The sequence below is a fragment of the Aspergillus sydowii genome (assembly GCF_001890705.1).
Source record: "Aspergillus sydowii CBS 593.65 unplaced genomic scaffold ASPSYscaffold_25, whole genome shotgun sequence".
Lineage (NCBI taxonomy): Eukaryota > Fungi > Ascomycota > Eurotiomycetes > Eurotiales > Aspergillaceae > Aspergillus > Aspergillus sydowii.
This window is the reverse complement of record NW_024467883.1, coordinates 93361-113134: the sequence shown is the minus strand read 5'-3', so window position 1 is coordinate 113134 and position 19774 is coordinate 93361. Positions and strand designations below refer to the sequence as shown.

General features: G+C 48.3%; 6 protein-coding genes across 6 annotated transcripts; 5 read left to right on the top strand and 1 right to left on the bottom strand.

The window, feature by feature from the left end:
• Positions 1-2620: 2620 nt before the first annotated feature.
• ASPSYDRAFT_37662 (uncharacterized protein) lies at positions 2621-4747 on the top strand (the record flags this gene model as incomplete). The annotated part of the gene is made up of 4 exons (XM_040845555.1): positions 2621-2978; positions 3073-3200; positions 3266-4180; positions 4592-4747. 4 exons carry the CDS (start codon positions 2621-2623, stop codon positions 4745-4747), a joined length of 1557 nt encoding a protein of 518 aa, XP_040695872.1.
• Positions 4748-5513: 766 nt separating this feature from the next.
• On the top strand, positions 5514-6748 carry ASPSYDRAFT_1170852 (uncharacterized protein; the record flags this gene model as incomplete). Its single annotated transcript, XM_040840248.1, has 5 exons — positions 5514-5823; positions 5878-5976; positions 6022-6222; positions 6291-6472; positions 6503-6748. 5 exons carry the CDS (start codon positions 5514-5516, stop codon positions 6746-6748), a joined length of 1038 nt encoding a protein of 345 aa, XP_040695871.1.
• A 2579-nt stretch (positions 6749-9327) lies between these two features.
• Positions 9328-9976, top strand: ASPSYDRAFT_107272 (GNAT family N-acetyltransferase; the record flags this gene model as incomplete). The annotated part of the gene is made up of 2 exons (XM_040839877.1): positions 9328-9796; positions 9852-9976. Coding segments are annotated over 2 exons (594 nt in total), but the record flags the coding sequence as incomplete, so codon positions are not given.
• Positions 9976-11418, top strand: ASPSYDRAFT_165291 (uncharacterized protein; the record flags this gene model as incomplete). Its single annotated transcript, XM_040843341.1, has 4 exons — positions 9976-10396; positions 10447-10763; positions 10811-11230; positions 11281-11418. Coding segments are annotated over 4 exons (1296 nt in total), but the record flags the coding sequence as incomplete, so codon positions are not given.
• A 2332-nt stretch (positions 11419-13750) lies between these two features.
• Positions 13751-14889, bottom strand: ASPSYDRAFT_95979 (sodium:calcium antiporter; the record flags this gene model as incomplete). The annotated part of the gene is made up of 2 exons (XM_040853196.1): positions 13751-14665; positions 14722-14889. The coding sequence occupies 2 exons, from the start codon at positions 14887-14889 to the stop codon at positions 13751-13753; spliced, it is 1083 nt and encodes a 360-aa protein (XP_040695868.1).
• Positions 14890-15266: 377 nt separating this feature from the next.
• On the top strand, positions 15267-19124 carry ASPSYDRAFT_165306 (cation-transporting P-type ATPase PCA1; the record flags this gene model as incomplete). Its single annotated transcript, XM_040843343.1, has 4 exons — positions 15267-15621; positions 15674-16123; positions 16367-18988; positions 19042-19124. 4 exons carry the CDS (start codon positions 15267-15269, stop codon positions 19122-19124), a joined length of 3510 nt encoding a protein of 1169 aa, XP_040695867.1.
• Positions 19125-19774: the final 650 nt, after the last annotated feature.

Below are 19774 nucleotides of genomic sequence, written 5' to 3'. Positions count from 1 at the left end.
ACCTTCTATTAGCCTTAATACTCCTTATTATTAAAGTATTTAATAGTAAAAATCCTTTAGTAAAATACTATATTATACTATTCTCCTATATTTTAGTATTCTTTAACTATATTAATATAAGCTATTCTGCTATTTTACTTAACTATTATACTATAAATATCTTATTTATATTATTATCTATAGTAGCCAGGCCTTCTTTAATAAAGTTAGGCTATTTATTAATAATATTAAATACTATAGCTTCTTTTCCTAGATAATATTAAATATCCAGGTTATAGGCTTGGAATTCTTTAATCTATTATACTAAATATTTAGAGTAGGTCTAGATTATTACAAGGTACTTTAGGCTCTTATAGTCTATTAGAATCTCTATCCTGGTTCTATTCTCTAGATAGTATTTCTAGTATCTTAAGATTTTCTTAATAGCTAATAATTCCTTCTTCTATATTAAATAGTTCTATTCTATATTATTTAACTTTTTTCTATTAAAGGCTACTGAATACTATTTACTATTCTTTACTAGCTGGCTAAGGACCATCCTAATTATCTATTTTAATATATCTATTTTAATCCGGAAATATTCTATTAGATTAATAATAGAAAGGACAGGTACTATAACCAGTATCTTTTTTAATTATTAGAATATCCTTTTATAACTAGTATTCTAAACTATTAATTAATACTTCTACTTCTATTCTCCTGTATCCTTTTTCTTTAAGAGTTCATGTAACAGGGCTGTAATTCTAGTAAAGTCATGGATAAATTACTAATAATATATTACTAATCCCAGGAACTATTAAAGTTTATATATATTTCTTAATTATAGCTATTTATTAATAACTTTAAACTTAGCTAGGACAGGTTAGATAATTCCTTTATTAATAATATATTTATAGAATTCTAGTTTCTCTATTCTAAGGATATACTTTAAGCCTTTTATAAATAGTTTATTCTACTATAGTATATCTAGAACTGTCTTTAGATAGTGCTTATATTTTTCCTATATATCTGAGAAGATAAGAATATTATTAAGGTAGATAAAATAGAATATCTCTAGATATAGAGCTAAGACCTAATTTATAAGTATCTAAAATATTATTAGTATATTTAATAATCTAAATAGTATAGCTAGAAATTTATACTTTCTAAAGATAGTATTAAATATTATCTTTTAGATTAATATCTTGTCTATCCGGACTTGCTAGTATCCTAAAAGGAGATTAATCTTTAAAAGATATATTACTTCTCTAACTTAGTTAATAAGATCCTAGATATATAAGAGTAGAATTTCCATTTGGGCCGCCGCCGCCGTTTCCGGCCGTCCGCCCGTTCGGGTTTAGCTGTACTCGTGATCGCGCCCCTTCCGGTTTAGCGTCGCCCGATACGGTTTGGCGCTGTCACTCTATCCCCGAACGGGAACTGCCGCCGCCCACCGCCCCGCCTTCTGTACGTCGGGACTATATAAGCGTCGAGTGCGTCGCTCGACGACAATTCTTCCTTCTTCCCTTTGCTACACTGCCCCTTTCCGCCCCCCTGCCGCGATGAAACGCTAATCTTGGACCATCGGCCGAATTGCCCCATTGCCTTCAGCCCGTCCGGAAATCTCTGACCGTCACACGACGTGCTGTCTCCACCCCTCGGCGTGATGGCGGCTCCCTGACTCGCTCCCTCGAAGCTGCAAACTCCTCTTCCGGCGCTCAGCGCGCGTTGCATTCGGGTCAAGGATCCTGGGGGCGCAGGGAGGAATGTTGCTGCCTGGAGAGTGGAGAGAGAGAGAGAGGAGGGGGGAGAGGTCCATGCATCTATCGGGAAACGATTCGACCAGGCTGTGTTTGCGCCATGATTCACGGCCCGACCCCTTGACTTAAACAATTTCTCAATGCCTTCGACTGTACCGTTCTTCGTTGTTCTGGACTGATTTTACCGTCTCTGTGCACTTCGAATTCGGCTGGGGGAAATGGGCTTTACGCAACTTCCAAGGCCAGTTTCCCTCTGGCCTGCCGTTCAGCGCAATCACCATCCGGACAGCCACGTTGCAATGGAACCTCTTGATGCGTCTCGCCAAAGGTTGCCATATCGCGGCCAATCAAAAAAATGCCTCAGGGGCTCCAACGCGTCACGATTGTGCCCTGTGTGGCGGCAGAAAGGCACACGAGCAGGATTGTTTCCTGCAGATCGTCCCTCCATGGCAGACAACCTATCTATTTTCGGCGCCGACGACGAGCCCGACTTAACCGGCACTGCGTCTTACAGTATCCACTGGTCGACATTGCACCGTGCAGCCCGACTGTGGGACTCCTGGCTCCTGACCTGAGAGATTCGTGTGGCCTCCGTATCCCGAAGTGTTGTTGGAAGAGCTCATTGGCGGCGAGACGTCCAGCATTCGCCCGCATGGGATTGGCGAATTTGGACTGTATTGGAATTCGAGAGGCCATCCACGGATCGGGCGGAGTTCCATTGGTCGCGGTCGTCTCGAGATCTTGTTGGACGCCCATCAGCTCGGCTATAAAGCTGGCCCTGTCCATCTTTGCGCCGGAATCTGAGCGAGCCATTGTCTCTCTGATCGCTTCCAATTGCTCTCCGGAATTGCTCTCCTGAATCTATCCTCCATCCCTCCATGATGACCCAGCCAGCTCCCAGAAGGGCTTTGGTAGATCTGGACAATATCGAGTTCTATCGGCCCCAGCCCTCAAAATCACTACCGCCAGAATCGGCTCTTTCCATCCCACCGATCCTGCCCCCGCTCTCTATTCTCCCAGGTGCGGCTACCCGCAGAGCCCTCCCTCGCGGCGATGGTGCCCTACTTTTTGACCGTCCTTATGGATGGGATTCTTGCTGCGATCCTGAGGTGCCGAATTCATTTGATGTCGAGTTGGCCAGGTGCGCGAACGCAGCATCGCTGGCAACCAGCTCCAATACGGACAGCGAACTCACGCGGGGAGAAACCAGCAACGAGACTCTTGATGCTTCTATGTTCTGTACGTCACGACTTTTTTGGGCATCGTTATTCTGTATTTGGTCGGTTGCTAACGTTCACACTGCAGTCCTGACCTCGTCTCCCTCTCTCTCCAGCCCCAAAGAACCAACAGGCCTGCCTGGCCACATTGGAAGTACAGCAGGTGGAGAAAGGATTGGAATCTCCACAGAACCCGATAGTCAAATATGCCCTCCGGATTTACAGGAGCGGGTTCAACCCCCAGGTAAGGGCTTTCAATCTACCCACCCGCTTTGTACAACATTCTGATTGACTTTTACAGACATACAGCCTTGCATTTCACATAATGAGCCCAGCGTAGACAACCAGCGCTGCTCGAGTGCCCCACAAAACGACGACCACGATGTGAATTCATGCGGGATCCTGTCAAGTTACGTGCCACATGATACAACCGACAAGCCTATCGGAGAACATGAAAACAATAACAATAAGGACGCTTTGGCTGATGACCCGCAGCAGCTGAAACAAAATGTTTCAGGACAAGCCTTTAGGGAAGGGGGGCCACCTCTAAACTGTGAACAACAACCCTCGGTTGCGGTAGTTGACTCTGTTCCTGACAGCCAACTCTACCTAGAAACAGATATTTCCCATTCGGCGGAGCCCACCCAAACATCAGTTCGTCAGATCAGTCCAACGCCTCCTCGTCACATGGCAGCGGTTACCCATGGTAGGGAACGTCCTTCTGCAATCACAAAGCCGCCTCGGCGAGAGTCCTTCGAAGTTGCTCAAGCACGGATTCTTGAACGCAGAAACCCACGGCGCCGCAACCGCCGAGATGTCGCTCAACATGACCACCAGACCGACTGGTCTGGTCACGAAGAGGGCGCGCGTCTCACAAAGAGACGTAAGCGTGCCCCACGGCCTGTGGGAAAAGTGACCAATTGTACATCTTCTGGACCTTTCGGGAAGTCGCTACATAGCTCAGCGTCGGCGCAGTCAGCAAAGCCTTGCCACAGTCAAGATATTTTTGGGCATGCCATCCTTACTGTCGAGACTCACGCGTCGGGAACTGCGTACTTTTTCTCTTTCGAGCCAAATTCACCAAATGAGCTCGACGCACCGCAATTTCGGTTCCCTCTTGGCGAGCCGCGCCGCCTGACGGCCCCTTCATCCACGCGTGGGTCGAAACATGTTCAAGGATCTAAGAAGAGAAGACTTCCCTCGAAAAATGATATTCCTACTACAGTTACACTCAACCCCGTCGACGAGGGAGAATGGGAAGTGGAGCAAATCTTGGCGTCACGAATCTGGAGAGGAAAGCTGCAATATCAGGCTCGGTGGAAAGGATGTGATGCCGATTCGACCTGGTATTCAGCACGCGGGTTCAAGGGTGCTCCGTATAAGATCCAGAACTTCCACGGAGTGTTTCTGGATCAACCCGGCCCCCCGAGAAGGTTGACCAAATGGCTAGAAGCTTGGGAGGCGGGTCACGACCTTGAGGATGTCCCGGATGATGACCTGCCAGAGTAACACAAAGTATGGCGGCTGGCGCGGATTTGCATGTATGAAATGCATAGAAAATGCTTTGCTAGTTTCGCATCCCATTGATCCATATCCAAGCAAAGCTAACACCAATAGTACCTAGTACCATTTTAGTGTGTTGATTTTCAAACAGACCTGACCTTATGTACTTCCATAATGCTACAAGATTTCCTCCATCATCTGGCTGATGAGTGTAATGACTCTAGTCACCCTGGAGTACGTCCACGCCTTCGTACTGGGATGTCCAACGACAATGGTCAAGAAAGCTGAAGTTTTTGGCTTGTCCGGCAAAGCAAAGGCCGGTCATCTTCTTCCTAGCCACAGCCATTCACTCCATAATATACATTGCGTGGTTCTTGTGGCGACTGTTGCCCGGGCCTTCCTAGTTTAATTTAGTAGCGCCTGGGCCGCAGCGGCCAAAAAAAAAAAATCAGATCCAAGGAAGTTGTTGGGAGCTCAACTTAGGCCTGGGCCAAGCCCTTCCGGTACTACCTGTAGGAAGGAACACCATGGTAAGATCAGTACATTTCTGTATGCGGTTAGTTTAGCCGGCCAAGACCACTGGCATACGTCGAACCTGTGCTTTTCCCCTCCCCTTTCATTTTTAGTACAGTTCATTCACCTCTGTATAGCTTCCAGCGTTAGGAGTTCCTTTCTCCCGCGTCTCAACTTTAAGCAGCTACTCGAGATCTATTCCGTGAGCACCTTTACCCTTTCACCCTTAGTAATCAGATTGAGTACGAACCTACGTTGTTCAGGTCGCAACTTACTGTCCATTTCCGGGTTAACTTTTCGATCCTCTGTTAGCAGTGTCACAGCATATAGCATGTTTCGATAGATCATGTGGAAGTCATCACTCATTTGTTCATTGCAACGCCCTATCCGCTCTAGGTTAACTGGTGTTCGATTTTTCTTCACGAATTTGAACCGCGCCTTCCGGATGACAGTGCATAGGAAAAGGCCGATGATAAGAGATATTAGTCTGTCTAGCAGCTTCTTTATGTTTGCTATGGGCTATGTTCAGGTTTGCTGATGAATGGCAGGCGTCGACACGCGTGACCAGGACGACCTTTTCAGATATACCTCCGGCCGATGGTTGATCAATGAGGAGCACCAACAAAAGCAGCGTTATATAACTTTTAACATCTCCAATCTTTGCTCTCAAGCTGCCGCACTCTTTGGTCCTGGAATAAAGTGCGTACACATTATCAAACTAGAGGGAAACTTCAACAAGGCTTTCCTTCTTATGATAGATGATGGCAATAAGGTTATAGCGAAAATTCCTTGTCCAAATGCTGGGACACCATTACTGATAATAGTATCTGAAGTAGCGACTTTAAAGTTTTGTATATTCTCCAAGTTCCACCCATTGCCCACCTGCTTATATCCTGACTGTCTAGTACAGTCCTATTTATCGATTCGAGTCCCGGAAGTGTATGCGTGGAGTTCCAATCCTACAAACCCAGTGGGCGCTAAATATATTATCATGGAGAAGATCCGTGGAATTGCACTTGCAGAAAGATAAGGGACCATAAATACTCTAGAACGCTATAAAGTAATCGACGGAATCATGAAGATAGAGACAGAGCTTGAGAGCCTGAAATTACCAGCATATAGAAGCCTCTTTTTACAGGATTCTTTACTGTCTGATTATTTATATTATATACTCCTGTCAGATCTGGACCCGACTGGCGTATTCTATGTTGGACCTTCATACAACCAAGCTGTATATTATAAGCCTTGCAGTTAACTTGATATTGGGCCTTGTGAGTTTTACAGTATGCTTCTTCTACTTATCTTCTGATACTGTTAGGGACTTTAATCTTGGATTTCACGCTCTCTCTACCATATCGAGAATTAGCCCGAGCTGTAGATGACAGGGATAAAGTCCAGCGCTATCTAAATCGGTTTATTGATAGTCAGTCTGTTAACAAATATTATGATCTCTTGCGGAAGGCAATGCTGGTTCTGCCGGTCCTGTCAGGCGATCCGCGAGTGCTAGAAGGAGCAGGTTCAGTAATTTAGCATACTAACTTGCATCTTAGAAATATTTATATCTCCTCCGATGATCCAACTACAATTGAAGGCGTAATTAACTGGCAGTCAGCGCAAGCCGTTCCCTTATTCATTCAGGCACAGTTCCCTGAATTCCTTCGGCCACCCAAAACCTACAGTGCGGGAACTGAAATCCCCTCTTTACCTGAAAATTATGAAGAACTAAATCCAGACCAAAAGGAAAAGGTTGTTGAGGAGCAGGCGTTAGCGGCTTAATCTAAATATTATGAGATGTCTTGCCTTGCATACAACAAGCCTATCTACAACGCAATGAAGCTAGATTATTAACTGTAGGAGCCTTTCACTTACTGCTAGCTGTTCTTAAATAGCTCTATGATTCCTCTATAAAACTCTCTTACTCGACTTTTTCACGACTGGGAAAATATGGGGCTCCCAGGAAGCTGTCTATTCCAGTTTACTAAAGATAATCTTCAAAGGCATAACAAGCAGGTCCAACACTACCAAGATACAGTATATCTATGGGATATTATCAAGGGCTAACTCCGCACTAACAATAGCGGCTGGATCCCAGTTAGATAATGGGAATCCATAAAAAAGATGAATAAATATCTCTTTGATATATATATAAAGACTCTGAGCGATAAGTTATCTTAAAAAGCAGCCTTAAAATGGTGGTCTTTCCCCCCAGAATGTGCTTAAGCTGCCTTTATTCAGACCGTTTTCTTAGCTTATTTAATCAACTGTTCCACCACACACTTTCCTTCTTCCGATCGTTTATTCTCTGGAGCATTTCTATTTACCTGGGATGTTGCAAGCTTTCCATGTGGATTCTTCCAGAGCCAGTCTTTAAGTCCCTTGCTTTTCGCTTGACTGTTCACCTGGAGATATATATTATAGTATCCTGGTTTATCCTTTATCTCTTCTCCCATGTCAATTCAATACGGATACTCTGCGTCGTTTTTACTAGTCCTGGATAGTAGGACTCGGCTTCCAGCTGTAGCTTCTTTGAACAGCTTGGCAATCTGTTTGGAATCATTGATGACTTTATCACCGAACTTCTTAAGAGCGCTAGCCATGACTGCTCATGACCAAGTTCTCGTAGCTGAAAGGCACTGTAAGCTTCACTTGAATTATAGGTCACAAGTGCGGAAGATGCTTACATTCCCCGAATGTCCGATAGTTTCAAGAGGCCTTTGGAGGTGCAGCTGATACTCAACGAAGGTATGCGATCCGCGAAATGGAAAGTGTCATGGAGAATATAGAGGCAAACGGAAGGGTTTAAATAATCCCTTACTGTGAGTTCCCACTCGGTAAGTCAAACAAGCACCCCTTGAATAGGTGGACAGGTATGTCAGATTGACCGGGGGAACCTCCAAATGCCCACGTCGGCGGCAAAGGTTTGATGCCGTTTCATTGGCTATAAGTCAAGCTGCTGTCACTACTTAACGTGGCCAACGTCCTGGGAGTGTTATTTCTGCACGGTGATGCACACTCATGATAGGGCGCGTTGAAGTTTTGGGCGGCTAGTGTATTTAAGTAACAATTGAGTGCGGGGTAATGAGGTTACCTTATTGGCTGAGTCGAGGGGATCCCCAAGAGGCACTGCCATCCCACCTGGGTAGTCAACTATGACACTTCGCGGATCTGTAGGCTGCAGAAGAACGAATCCAGACGAAGATCCTCGTTGGGCGGCTGTGATTCTCATCGAAGTTCTTCGATGAGCGCTGAAGTGGGCCTGTCAGTGGACTTTGAAATACCCCAGCAGTCCTACAGAAGACAGCCAACCTGATCACACTGCGCAAATATGATTAGGAGGAAAATATTGAAGGCTGCTGAGACTGAGCTTGTGCCGGTGTCTATTGGTGGCTGTTCCAGATCGACAAGATCATCAAAGCAGGGGAAAGCCATAGCGAGATGAGCCATTGCCGTCCGTGCTTACGCAGAAGAGAATTTCACCTTCACCATTCTTCCCTATCTGATTGGTTTCGGCCGCTCTAAAATCCCTTATTCTGTATGCGCGCGGCTAGCAAGTTAATGGTACACAGCATCTCCCATCATTTGCGTGACCACTGGCTTGCAGGACCCCACTCTTTCGAACCTGAAAAGCTGACGTTCAATTCGCGAAAGCCATACGTGAGCAATGATTGAGAACTTAAAAGGATTGATTGCCGTATCAATGAAGAGTTATTTTGCCCTGACTTGCGCTAATGCATTAAGTCGAAAACCGACACTCGGCAATGTTTGAGGCTTCTCTGCGACATTTGCTGCGTTATCGGTCCCTTTAGTTGAGAACAATTTCAGGGAGTTAGTAATCGGGTTCGACGCCGGAGGTGGAGAGCCCCACGGTTTCGTCATCTGACCAGACACCAACAGCCAGCTGTTGAGCGACAATTCTTGTCTATGCGACGTGCCCTCAATGCCTACACTTTTACTTCGCGGAGGGCAGCTTTGCAATCATCATATCCTTCGCGCTCGATGAACCCTCTGTCCGGCGTAAATCGCTCATTCTCTCCTTGACCTCCGCAAGAAGCCCCGTTCCTGCCACTGCACCAATGCTGTCCAGTTTAGAACGCTCGAAATCTGCTTCCGAAAAGTCGAATGGGAACGCGGTGTCGCTGATTAAGGGTCAAGCCAATTGGCTTACTAACCGCAGGAACTAATTTTCCGTGTCGCTACTGTCATCTGAGAAGGATAAATACCTTGTAACTTCCCTTCAAGAGCAGCTCTGGTTCAATCGGACCTCTTGCTCTCTTCCTTTGCATGCCAGACTGTTTAAAGAGGTCAGAACAACTTGCGGATCGTGCGCCTAAACATATTCTTTTGCCACCAACAGGATGGAACTCTCGATATCGCCCGTCGAAACTGAGGACGTAGATTTGCTCGTGCGAAGAGTCGAATTTCCCGCACATCAGGATAACCCACTCTATCGCTTGATGTTCCCGCGCTCAACGGAGGAACACTGGGAGCAGAGAGAGGACGAAATTAGATGGACAATTGATGGGATTCTTGAGACAGTTTATCAAGAGGATGAAGCTCTGTACAAGGCGTGTGGAGAGGATGGATCACCTGTCGGACTTATAGGCTGGACTACTAGTCCAGGAGCATTTGCAAAGGGAATGAGTAGGGATTGCACCTACGGTGGCCCGGTAGTTAAGTCTGGAGCGAGGGAAGTGGGAAAGGTGAAAATCCGGAACAGCTTTACTCCTCCCTCTTTGGATGTTACTTCGTGGCTTGGTATCTCGAAAAGGCTTAGAGAAGAGAGGCAAAGAGTTATTCAAGGTTACCCAGGCAATGGAATATGCCGTAAGCCATCAGTCAACTTGAATTGTCTGGGACCTTGCTCACTTACTTCTATTAGGAATTACTTTCATGGCTGTGGATCCAAATTTTCAACGTCGGGGTGTTGGGTCTACGCTCATGAAGATTTTTTGTGATTATGTTGACGACAATGCGCTAGACGCCTTCGTTTTGTCCTCGCCTGCCTTGAAGCCTTCCCTCTCTGCCACCATCCAAGGCACCAGCAAGTCCGAAAAGACTTGGTCGAGAGAGGCCAAAAGTTTCGGGATTTGGCCGGCTCACACATTAGGCACTGCAAAGGTAGCGCATTTTTTATGAACAAAGGAAAGGCACTCAAAGTCAACATCAACAGTCGAGTGGCAGTGGACGCTGCATTTTTCCATGAAATGCAGCCGAACTACTCCCGACCGTCACTCCGCGATCTTGGGGCCAGGGACAAGAATGGAATTGCGGTATTTGACCTAGGTGCGATGCTCATGGAGGACCGCGAGCGACAGAAAGAGAGAATGCAAGGAGACGGCATGGAGGCACAGAAGTTGTGCGAGGCCAATTTCTTGGTCGCCTGCCCAACTGTCTGCTGTTTCAGTTTCAAGGAGAAAATGTTCTGTATGTGAAATAAGTGACAAGATTTTGGCGCGCGACTAATGTGACTCCAGTGGAATGCGCAGTCAGTGCACTTGTGAACGTGGATTGGTCATCCGAATCGTTCGACTGCCTGCAGATCCCTTCAGAAACTAAGACACTCCTCTTGTCTATGGCGAAAACCCGCCTCGGCCTGATACCGACGGTACCATTCGACGATGTGATTGACGGGAAAGGTCAAGGGCTCAACATCCTTCTGGAGTATGTCGGCTTTTTTTTTTTAAACTATGTCAAGGATTCCACTCTAACCCGTGCTAGTGGCCCACCTGGCGTCGGAAAGACGTTTACGGTTGAAGCAACCTCGGAATATTTCAAACTGCCTCTCTATTCGGTAGGAACCCGCCGTGGCGCTGATTGTAGCCTCCCTAACTCTCCCAGATATCCGCAGGTGAACTTGTCGTCGACCACGGAGATTCTAATGCGCTTGAGCGACAACTTGAGACAATATTTAAGATCGCCAAACACTTTAAAGCCGTGCTTCTCTTGGATGAAGCGGACGCATTCATGGAGCAGCGTACGGCTTACCACGGTACTCACAATCGCCTGGTGACCGTTTTTCTCCGAAAGCTGGAATATTATCAAGGAATTCTTTTCTTGACCTCGAATCGGGGTATTCAGTCTGACGACGCAATCCTTAGTCGGATCCATTTGATCATCAAGTATAAAGACTTGAGCAGGGAATTTCGCAAGGGTCTGTGGTCAACCTTTCTGACCAGGGCACGTACAGTCCAAGGACCTGCCATGATCGAGGAGCACGACCTCCGACGATTGGAGTCTTTGGCTCTCAATGGACGAGAGGTGGGTTCCAGAGCGCTGCTTTGCACTTCTCACTTGCTTACATGAACTAGATCAAAAACATCGCGGCAGTCGCACATGCCCTCGCTGAGGCGGATGCCAACCAAGTGAACTATAAATATCTGGAGTTAGCCGCAGAATCGAATCAGAAATTTTCGAAGGAGTTCGGCAGACAGGAGATGTACATCTAGCAGCATACCTAGGAAACTCATGTGGATAATAATCTCGTTCCTCGCTGTTGTCTACAGTCAGCAGCTGAATTAGTTTGACAAAATAAACTGTTATTTATTGATAGTTGACTCTAGCCGGCGAGGCGCGCTGCTCTTAATTTGGTTTGCCTTCTCCAAGGCTTTTCTGGCCGATCAATAGACACGGGGTTAATGAAAGTCAAATACTTTTGTCCCCCAAGCTTCTGGATGTCTCTAAAGAGTGTTTGGTGGGTATCAGGCCAGTGACTAGGTTATACAGGTCTAAGAAACTTGATCTTGTATATCTCTAAGTATTCTGGTCGAGCCCTGAATTTCTTTAAGTCTATTTTGAGACTGGGCTGTAAAAATTGACGGGTGAGCTGGAGCGAGCATATTCAGATGCGTTCAAAAGGCGCGACGGGGTCACTGGCAGGGAAAGAAGCTGGTATCAAGATCAATCAAAGCAATAACGCAATCAACGGCTGTCTCCTTCCACGGCCAGGCCCTATCGATGCCATAGCGATCGTTGATCAGCTGCTTCCAGATGTAGCCGGTGCAATATAGTGATGGAAAGGTTGGGCTTCCAGGAGGTCAAATGGTTTGCGGGAGGAATCGAAAGCCGTCGTGTGCCAGCACTCTCTCCAGTGTCCAGCCTAGAACCCGCTTCGGCTACGTCGGCGCCAACAATTGGATGACATGCCTGCGTACCTACACTAGTGTCAATGCAAAACGCCGGCGCACAGGGCACTGGTTCGAGATCATCCAATCATACTATTGGTGACGTCTCCAGGGGTGAGCACTCACCCAGTGCTGGATGATAGTGGGTGATCGCGGGTGATCGCGGGTGATCAGCACATTCGTCCATATTTACGTGATGGTCAACGATTCTGAAAGGGCAGGACCATTCTCTCCCTGGCCTCTACCCTACAGTTCATGTTTGGCTACGCCACGCATCTGGTTCCTTGGGAGGCTGGAGCCCTGTCCAAGTTACAGCCTTCGCATGTCTGTTGCTCTATGTGCACTAGTCTAAAGCGTTCACCGCGACCAAATATTGATTTTTGTAAGGAAGAGCATCTATGCTCCTGTTAGATTCGTGTTAAGCGTACGATCCTCTTCCCTCTGGAAGAGATTATCGATGTTTTGTAGCGGCTTTTGACGGTCTTGGCGGATAGTCACATGCCCCGCTTGGTCTCAAGACCACGGATACAAGACCAACTGGGGCTTAAGAAGAGTGTCTTAGGCTCTGGCTTCCAAGCCCCCGTCCATAGATCTGTGGATACAATTAGCCAGACTCATATGCCGCGACTCAGATCTTGCCCGGTCTTGTACCTTGCTTATTGTGATGATGTTGGTTCTATTACGGCTCTCCCGTATCAGACACCCTCTCAAGACTATATGATTCCTAAAAACTGGTTCCCGTGCCCGCCAAGTATGTATTGAGGAAAGCAATAGTAAATAAGGAACAGTCACCTGTTTGGGCCAATATCACAATACAGGGACTTCCACATAGGAAGCAACTTTGACAGTAGGAATCTACTAGAGGGTAGGGACCCACTAGGCCACCATGGAGCCTACCTTGGTGCACGACTTCAACCCAGAGTAGTGATCACTTCAGAGTGAGAATCTAGCTGCTATTTTCTTCCAACAGTTGCAATCATCAGGGCGGATACGGAAGGAAATCCAGGTTCATTTTGTGTCTGCGTATGCTACCTACGCTAGGCTATCCCACCAGCTACTCCTGACTAATGATCCTTTGCCCTGGATTGATACCCCAGAACTCAGCTAGGGATCTCCGATAGTCAATAAAAATCTATGGGTTAGGTATCCAGCTTATGGAGGACCCTGTAGACTCATTGTCGACCGACCACTGCAACCGAAGAGGCGACGCGGTTTATGGAACGACAACATATGCGTCGTAGGCGTAGGTCAAGATCCGTACGTAGGGGGATTTTGGATGGGAGAAGGGCCTGCGGCCAGGGAGCGGACTGCTGATCCGCGGTCCAGGTTGTTCGACGATCTCCGGTCAAACCGTCGACGAAACAATATCCAAGGTTGTATTGGGGCGGTCGAACGAAGCTCGATCCCGCCAGGAACAGACGAGCAGATACACTACCCTGCGAAGATAGCAAACTCGAACGGCAATGTCAGTTCCCTATTCGGTTCTAGTATTCGTGAAGTAACACAGATCTCGAAACTGACGTCACCATGCACTCTTTCGTCCTCTCTCATGCCAAGCTTCCTTATAGTGATATTTATGTTTGAAGGAAGCCATGAAAAGTATCACATTCATACATCGGCTGAAGGTGTCGAAGAATACGATGACAAATTATGTAAATCACCGTCGATAAACGGTAAACTCCAGGCACAGGAACACGAGGTAGGCGACCAAGAGCACTACACCCGCATTCCTCCCCAGTCCCAGAAAGATAACAGCACAAAATCCCAGAGACGACACCCATACTGCCACCAGCTCAAAAAGGACAAAATTATCCGCCTCTGGTACATGGTACCCTGCTGCCGCAACGACACCAATGCAGAGTGTCAGCAGGAAAACATTGCTTCCTGCCGTGGTCGCAGCCATAATGTCGCCATAGCCGCGTGAACCACTGAGAATTGCAACCAGTTTCTCTGGGAGAGTAGTGGCAAAGGAGACAACGGTAAGCCCGAAGACGGTGCCCGAGAGGTGCAGGGACTCAGCGATGGTGACAGCGCTGTGGGAGAGGATATATCCTGACAGAGAAAGCGAGATGAACCCGAGTAGGAGTTGAAATATGTGGTAAAAAATGCCTCTGCTTCGTCTGGTCCCTTTGTCTGTTAATGACGGTGCATGCTCATTCTCGATGAGAGGAGAGGTCTCGGAGATAGAGGCGTGATTGAATTCGCCGTCATCGCCGTCATCATGATCACTGGATTCCCCGTCGTTATCACTGTCCGATAGCTCTGAGGGCAAGGCTACGCCTTTGTAGATAGTATAGATGATAGAGACGATATAGAAAGCGAATATGGCAATCAAGACCCCACCCACGGTCTGGTTCAATTGGCTGAAGAATGCTAGCAACACGAAGAGCGTCGTAACCACGAAGAGCAGGGTAGAGTATATCTTTGCGCTGCGGTCAAACTCCACACCCTGGGGGTAAAAAAGTAGCCCCAAGGAAAAGGCGCCGAGTATGTTGGAGATGGTTGAACCCATGACGTTCCCAAGGGCGAGGGGGCTGCGATGCTGCAGGATGGCGGCAACCACCACAGCGAGCTAATCAAAGGATTAGTCAGGGCAAATAATGGGTCGTATTGAACTGAATTGCAAACCTCTTCCCATTCAGCGCCAGCTGTCAAGAGGGCAATGACAGTTTGTGATATGCCCAGGCGCCGCCCGACAATGACGGTGTGGTCGATGAACTTGTCTGCGCCATAGTCGAGAACAAACACGCCTGCAATCAATGTAGCAACATTGAAACAGAAAGTATTCCAATCCATTGTTGTGTATAAGCCTATGTCATGTATTTCTTGGGTAATGACAAATAAAAAGGTGCTATAAGATGAAAAAATTAGTAGGTCTTAAAGATCACTGATGCCTTTAACCTGTCCCGACCGCCTTGAAGAGCCGAAGAGAAGTCACGCGCAACAGCAACGGCCCGCTTTAACCTTGCTCCGCGGCGGTTCGTGGCAAACCCAATCATAGTTCAGATAGAGACCACCATACGCCGATTGATTCGATGGACTCACATCCCCACTTTTGAAGGACAAGGCACGTGCACGTCCAGGCGTGTCACTACGGACCTTGACACGATTTCCGGAAATTCAACACACCAAACTCACACAAACTGGACCGAAAGCAAATGTTTACTTCAACAATGAGAGGCGACTCTCGCGGCCCACCGGCTCCCGCACCTGAGCTCGATGCTTCACCACTCGTGGCTCTGAATGAGACGAGGAGCAGTTGTCACGGTTCTAGTAGCGATGGCGACGACGCTGAGCGTCTCGACATAACGGCCTCGAGTCAGAAGGAGCCCACCCAGGAGAAACCGGATGATTGCGGCTTACCTGGCGGATGTGCGGACAACAAAGCCGAGAATCATATCGGCGCCCCTGACTGCTGTCGTGGCAAAGCCAGCCCATGCTGCGATATGACTTGCCTTGACCGCTTGGCCATGCGGGCATGCGAGTTGAGTGCTATCGCTACGCCAAGCCAAAAAAGTCAGCCAAACAGTGAGTGTCCGCTCTTCGAGAATGACATTCAAAGATTTCTGACTCACTTTAGCTTGCGGTGGAGCTACTGACCGCAAGGCATGCAGCCAACATCGTCTCTCTGCCCTCGACCGCTACGGCGCTACTTTACAAGCCCTGGGATGTATCTGCCGCGCTCTCATTGCTCATGGCCAAGAAACTTGCTGCGAAATTCGAGAGCGACAGTCCCTGGACGCGAAGCAGTGTCCTAAGGAGTCATCTGCTCGCTCCCTTCGCACTTCACCGGACTCCTGCATTAGCAACGGCTCCATGAGAAAGGACCAGACCGCGCAGAATTGTCTTCGCCTGCGAAAGGGTTCTGGTGATAGCACTAGGTCTGTCATGAAGGCGTCTGCGGATGCCTGCGGTGGCTCTTTTTGCTCGAAAGACAAGCCCGCTAAAGAACCTCCTGTCAAAGGCATGTGGTTGAAGCAGTGCTGCTCTGAGGACACGCCTGCCACGGCTCCATTCGTCAAGGAGAACTGTGCCAAGTCTCGCTACTCCCTCGAAACGCCCGTAAAGCAGCCGGCTGTCCGAACTGGACGGCGTGGATCTTGCTCCTCGGAGACTCCCTGTGTCGAAGAATCCTCTCCCCAGGTCAGCTGCCCCGAAACTTGCTGTCCCAGAGACCCACGTGTCAAAGACGATGACACCAAGAGCATTTATGCGGACCCGTGCTGTTCGAAGGTCAGACCCGTGGTTGAGCCTCCAACTAGTGGGTGCGCAGGGACTTTCTGTGTAACATCCGAGAATGTGATCAGCAAACAGCATCCCAATGCCGCCTCCTCTGGCTCTTGCTGCAAGTCACCAAAGCAGGGTACTATGAAGAATCCGGTGACTAGTTACGCGGGTTCTCGCTGCATCGAAGAGCAACTAGCCAGCCCTCAAGATACTTGTACCGATGCTTGCTGCTCATCTGCTGTGCCCGATCCTGGCTTAGAGATTGAGGAAGCCTCAGTTCAGGCCGTCACCGACGTGGAGAATCAGGTTACTGGCAAGGAGCACGTTGTTCTCAGCGTTTCTGGTATGACTTGTACTGGTTGCGAGACAAAGCTCAAGCGAACCCTCCATTCTGTCCCTGCCGTCAGAGACCTGAAAACCAGTCTGGTTCTCTCAAGAGCCGAGTTCGACATTGATCTTCGCCTTGGCTCAGTAGAGGACGTCATGAAACATCTGGAGCGGACCACGGAGTTTAAGTGCGAAAGAGTCCAGAATCAGGGATCTATCCTAGATCTTATCGTCCCTGATCAGCCCTCGAAATTCATTAGCCAGACATGGCCAGACGGAATTCTTGACATGACACCCATGGACAAGCAGACCGTGCGAGTTGCGTTCGATCCCAAAATTGTGGGAGCTCGAGACCTTGCCGAGAAGATTTGGGGTCCGCCAATCGGACTTGCTCCTCCACGCGGTGACCCTTCGCTGGAGGCCGGCAGCAAGCACGTTCGTCACGTCGGATACATAACGCTTCTCTCCGCCGTCTTGACGATTCCGGTCCTGGTCATGGCATGGGCTCCGCTTCCCGAGAGGGAGGTGGCCTATTCCTCGACTTCACTCATTCTGGCCACGATAGTTCAAGTTGTCATAGCAGGGCCCTTCTATCCCAAGGCCCTTAAAGCTCTCATCTTCTCGAGAGTTATCGAGATGGACCTCTTGATTGTCTTGAGCACCAGTGCTGCCTACACGTTTTCGGTAGTCTCCTTTGGATACCTCGTTGCCAAGCAGCCCCTTTCGACTGGTCAATTCTTTGAAACGAGCACTCTCTTGGTCACCTTGATCATGGTTGGTCGGTGGGTCGCCGCACTCGCTCGTCAGCGAGCTGTTGAATCAATTTCCATCCGGTCACTTCAGGCATCGACAGCTATCCTTGTCGACCGGAAGAACGGATCGGAACGTGAGATTGACGTCCGCCTCCTTCAATACGGCGACACCTTCAAAGTTCTCCCCGACACCAGAATCCCGACCGACGGCACTGTCATCAGTGGGTCATCTGAGGTTGACGAGTCCATGCTCACTGGTGAATCTAAACCAGTGGAGAAATATCCCAATTCTGTGGTAATCGCTGGCTCTATTAATGGACCTGGAGTTATGACTGTTCGTCTGAACCGTTTGCCTAGCGATAACACCATCAATACCATTGCTGCGATGGTGGATGAGGCCAAACTGTCCAAGCCTAAGCTGCAGGATCTCGCAGATAGGGTAGCATCCTACTTCGTCCCAGTTGTGCTGGCGTTGACAATCATCACGTTCGTCGTCTGGGTTGCAGTAGGTATGACTATTCGTGGATATGATGGGTCGGAAGCTACAGTTCAGGCCATCACCTACGCCATTACTGTCCTCATTGTCTCTTGCCCCTGTGCCATTGGACTGGCTGTTCCTATGGTCATTGTGATTGCCAGTGGAGTCGCGGCCGAAAGAGGTATCATCTTCAAGTCAGCAGATGCTATTGAAGTGGCTCATAAGACGTCTCACGTGGTATTTGACAAGACTGGGACCTTGACTCGGGGAAAGCTTTCTGTCGTCGCGAAGGACTATGACAACGTGGACAACCTCCCGCTTCTTCTAGGTCTCATTGAAAACAGTCGACATCCAGTCTCTGTTTCTGTGGCTGCTCACCTTAGGGATGCCGGAGTTATTGCTACAACCGTTCCTGAGCCTAAGAGCCTTACCGGCAAAGGTGTTGAATCTACCTTCGGTGGCCGGGAACTTCGAGCAGGCAATTCTCGCTGGCTGAATTTGCCGGAAGATAGGCTTGTTCAACCGATGCTTGCTCAAGGATACACTGTCTTCTGCTTTACTATTGACAATGCGTTACAGGCGGTCTATGGTCTTGAAGATGAGCTTCGACCTGACGCTGCAGAGACGATTGAGACCTTGCAGAAACGTGGCGTCTCAGTACACATCGTTTCTGGCGATGATGACGGAGCTGTTCAGTCTTTGGCATCCAAGCTTAACATCTCTGGTGGCAATGTACGTTCTCGAAGCTCGCCCGCCGACAAGCAGGACTACATCCAGACGCTCCTCGCTACCGGCATAGAACCTAGGAAACCAGTTGTTGTTTTCTGCGGTGACGGCACGAACGATGCTGTCGCTCTCGCACAGGCTACGGTTGGCGTTCACGTGAATGAAGGCACGGATGTCGCGCAATCGGCCGCAGATGTGGTCCTCATGCGGCCTTCTCTGGCTGGTATCCTCACCATGATGGACGTCAGTCGGAAATCTGTCAACCGCATCAAGTTCAATTTCACGTGGAGCTTCGTGTACAACACCTTTGCAGTCCTTCTCGCTGCGGGTGCTTTTGTCAATGCGAGAATCCCTCCAGAGTTTGCGGGACTGGGAGAGTTGGTAAGTGTGTTGCCGGTCATTGTTGCTGCGCTGCTTCTGCGCTGGTCGAAGTTTTAGCACGGGCCGCCATCATTGCACGAGTGACAACAACTGGAGTTCCACAAACTTTCCTTGATGTCCGACCGGACTCTTTGTTTTGAAGACGGGATGCGACCACCCGCGTCATATACTGTTTCGAATCCCAATCGCAGGATGCCCAATCGCAGAAAGCTGCAATTCCCTCGTTATCGATAGCCTGCTTCATATCAGAAAAGACTGCTCCCAGGAAGTTTCAACTTGATCTGTTACGTTCTCCACATGTCCTATTCGATGTTGTGTACTCGCTGGTTAGCAACGGTGACTTCTCTGCTGGATTAGTCGCAGAGGGTACCCGAATGCATTTGCAGATCCTCATCTCAGCTTTATTCTCACCACTGAGGTAGTAATTATATAGCTATTTGATTCCTCCAGAGCGCTCACGATGCCCAAACAAAGATCCAATCAACACCGAGAGAGAATATGCAGAGCTCCAGCAGCGGTTGCTTCCACCTGCAAATTATCTGATTAGCAGAGAGAGATATCATTGGCAGAACGATACGATTGATACGTGGAATGCTCTAAACAGGATAGGAAATCTCTACTCTGGTCAGGATAAGCTAAAAAAGGCCGAGGAGATGTATCAGCAAGCCCCGGCAGGTTATGAGAAAGCACTGGGTCCTGATCACTCATCCACCCTTGACACAGTCAATAATCTTGGTCTTCTCTACGCATAGACGCTCATATATTAGGGTAGACACGCATCATCTATTCC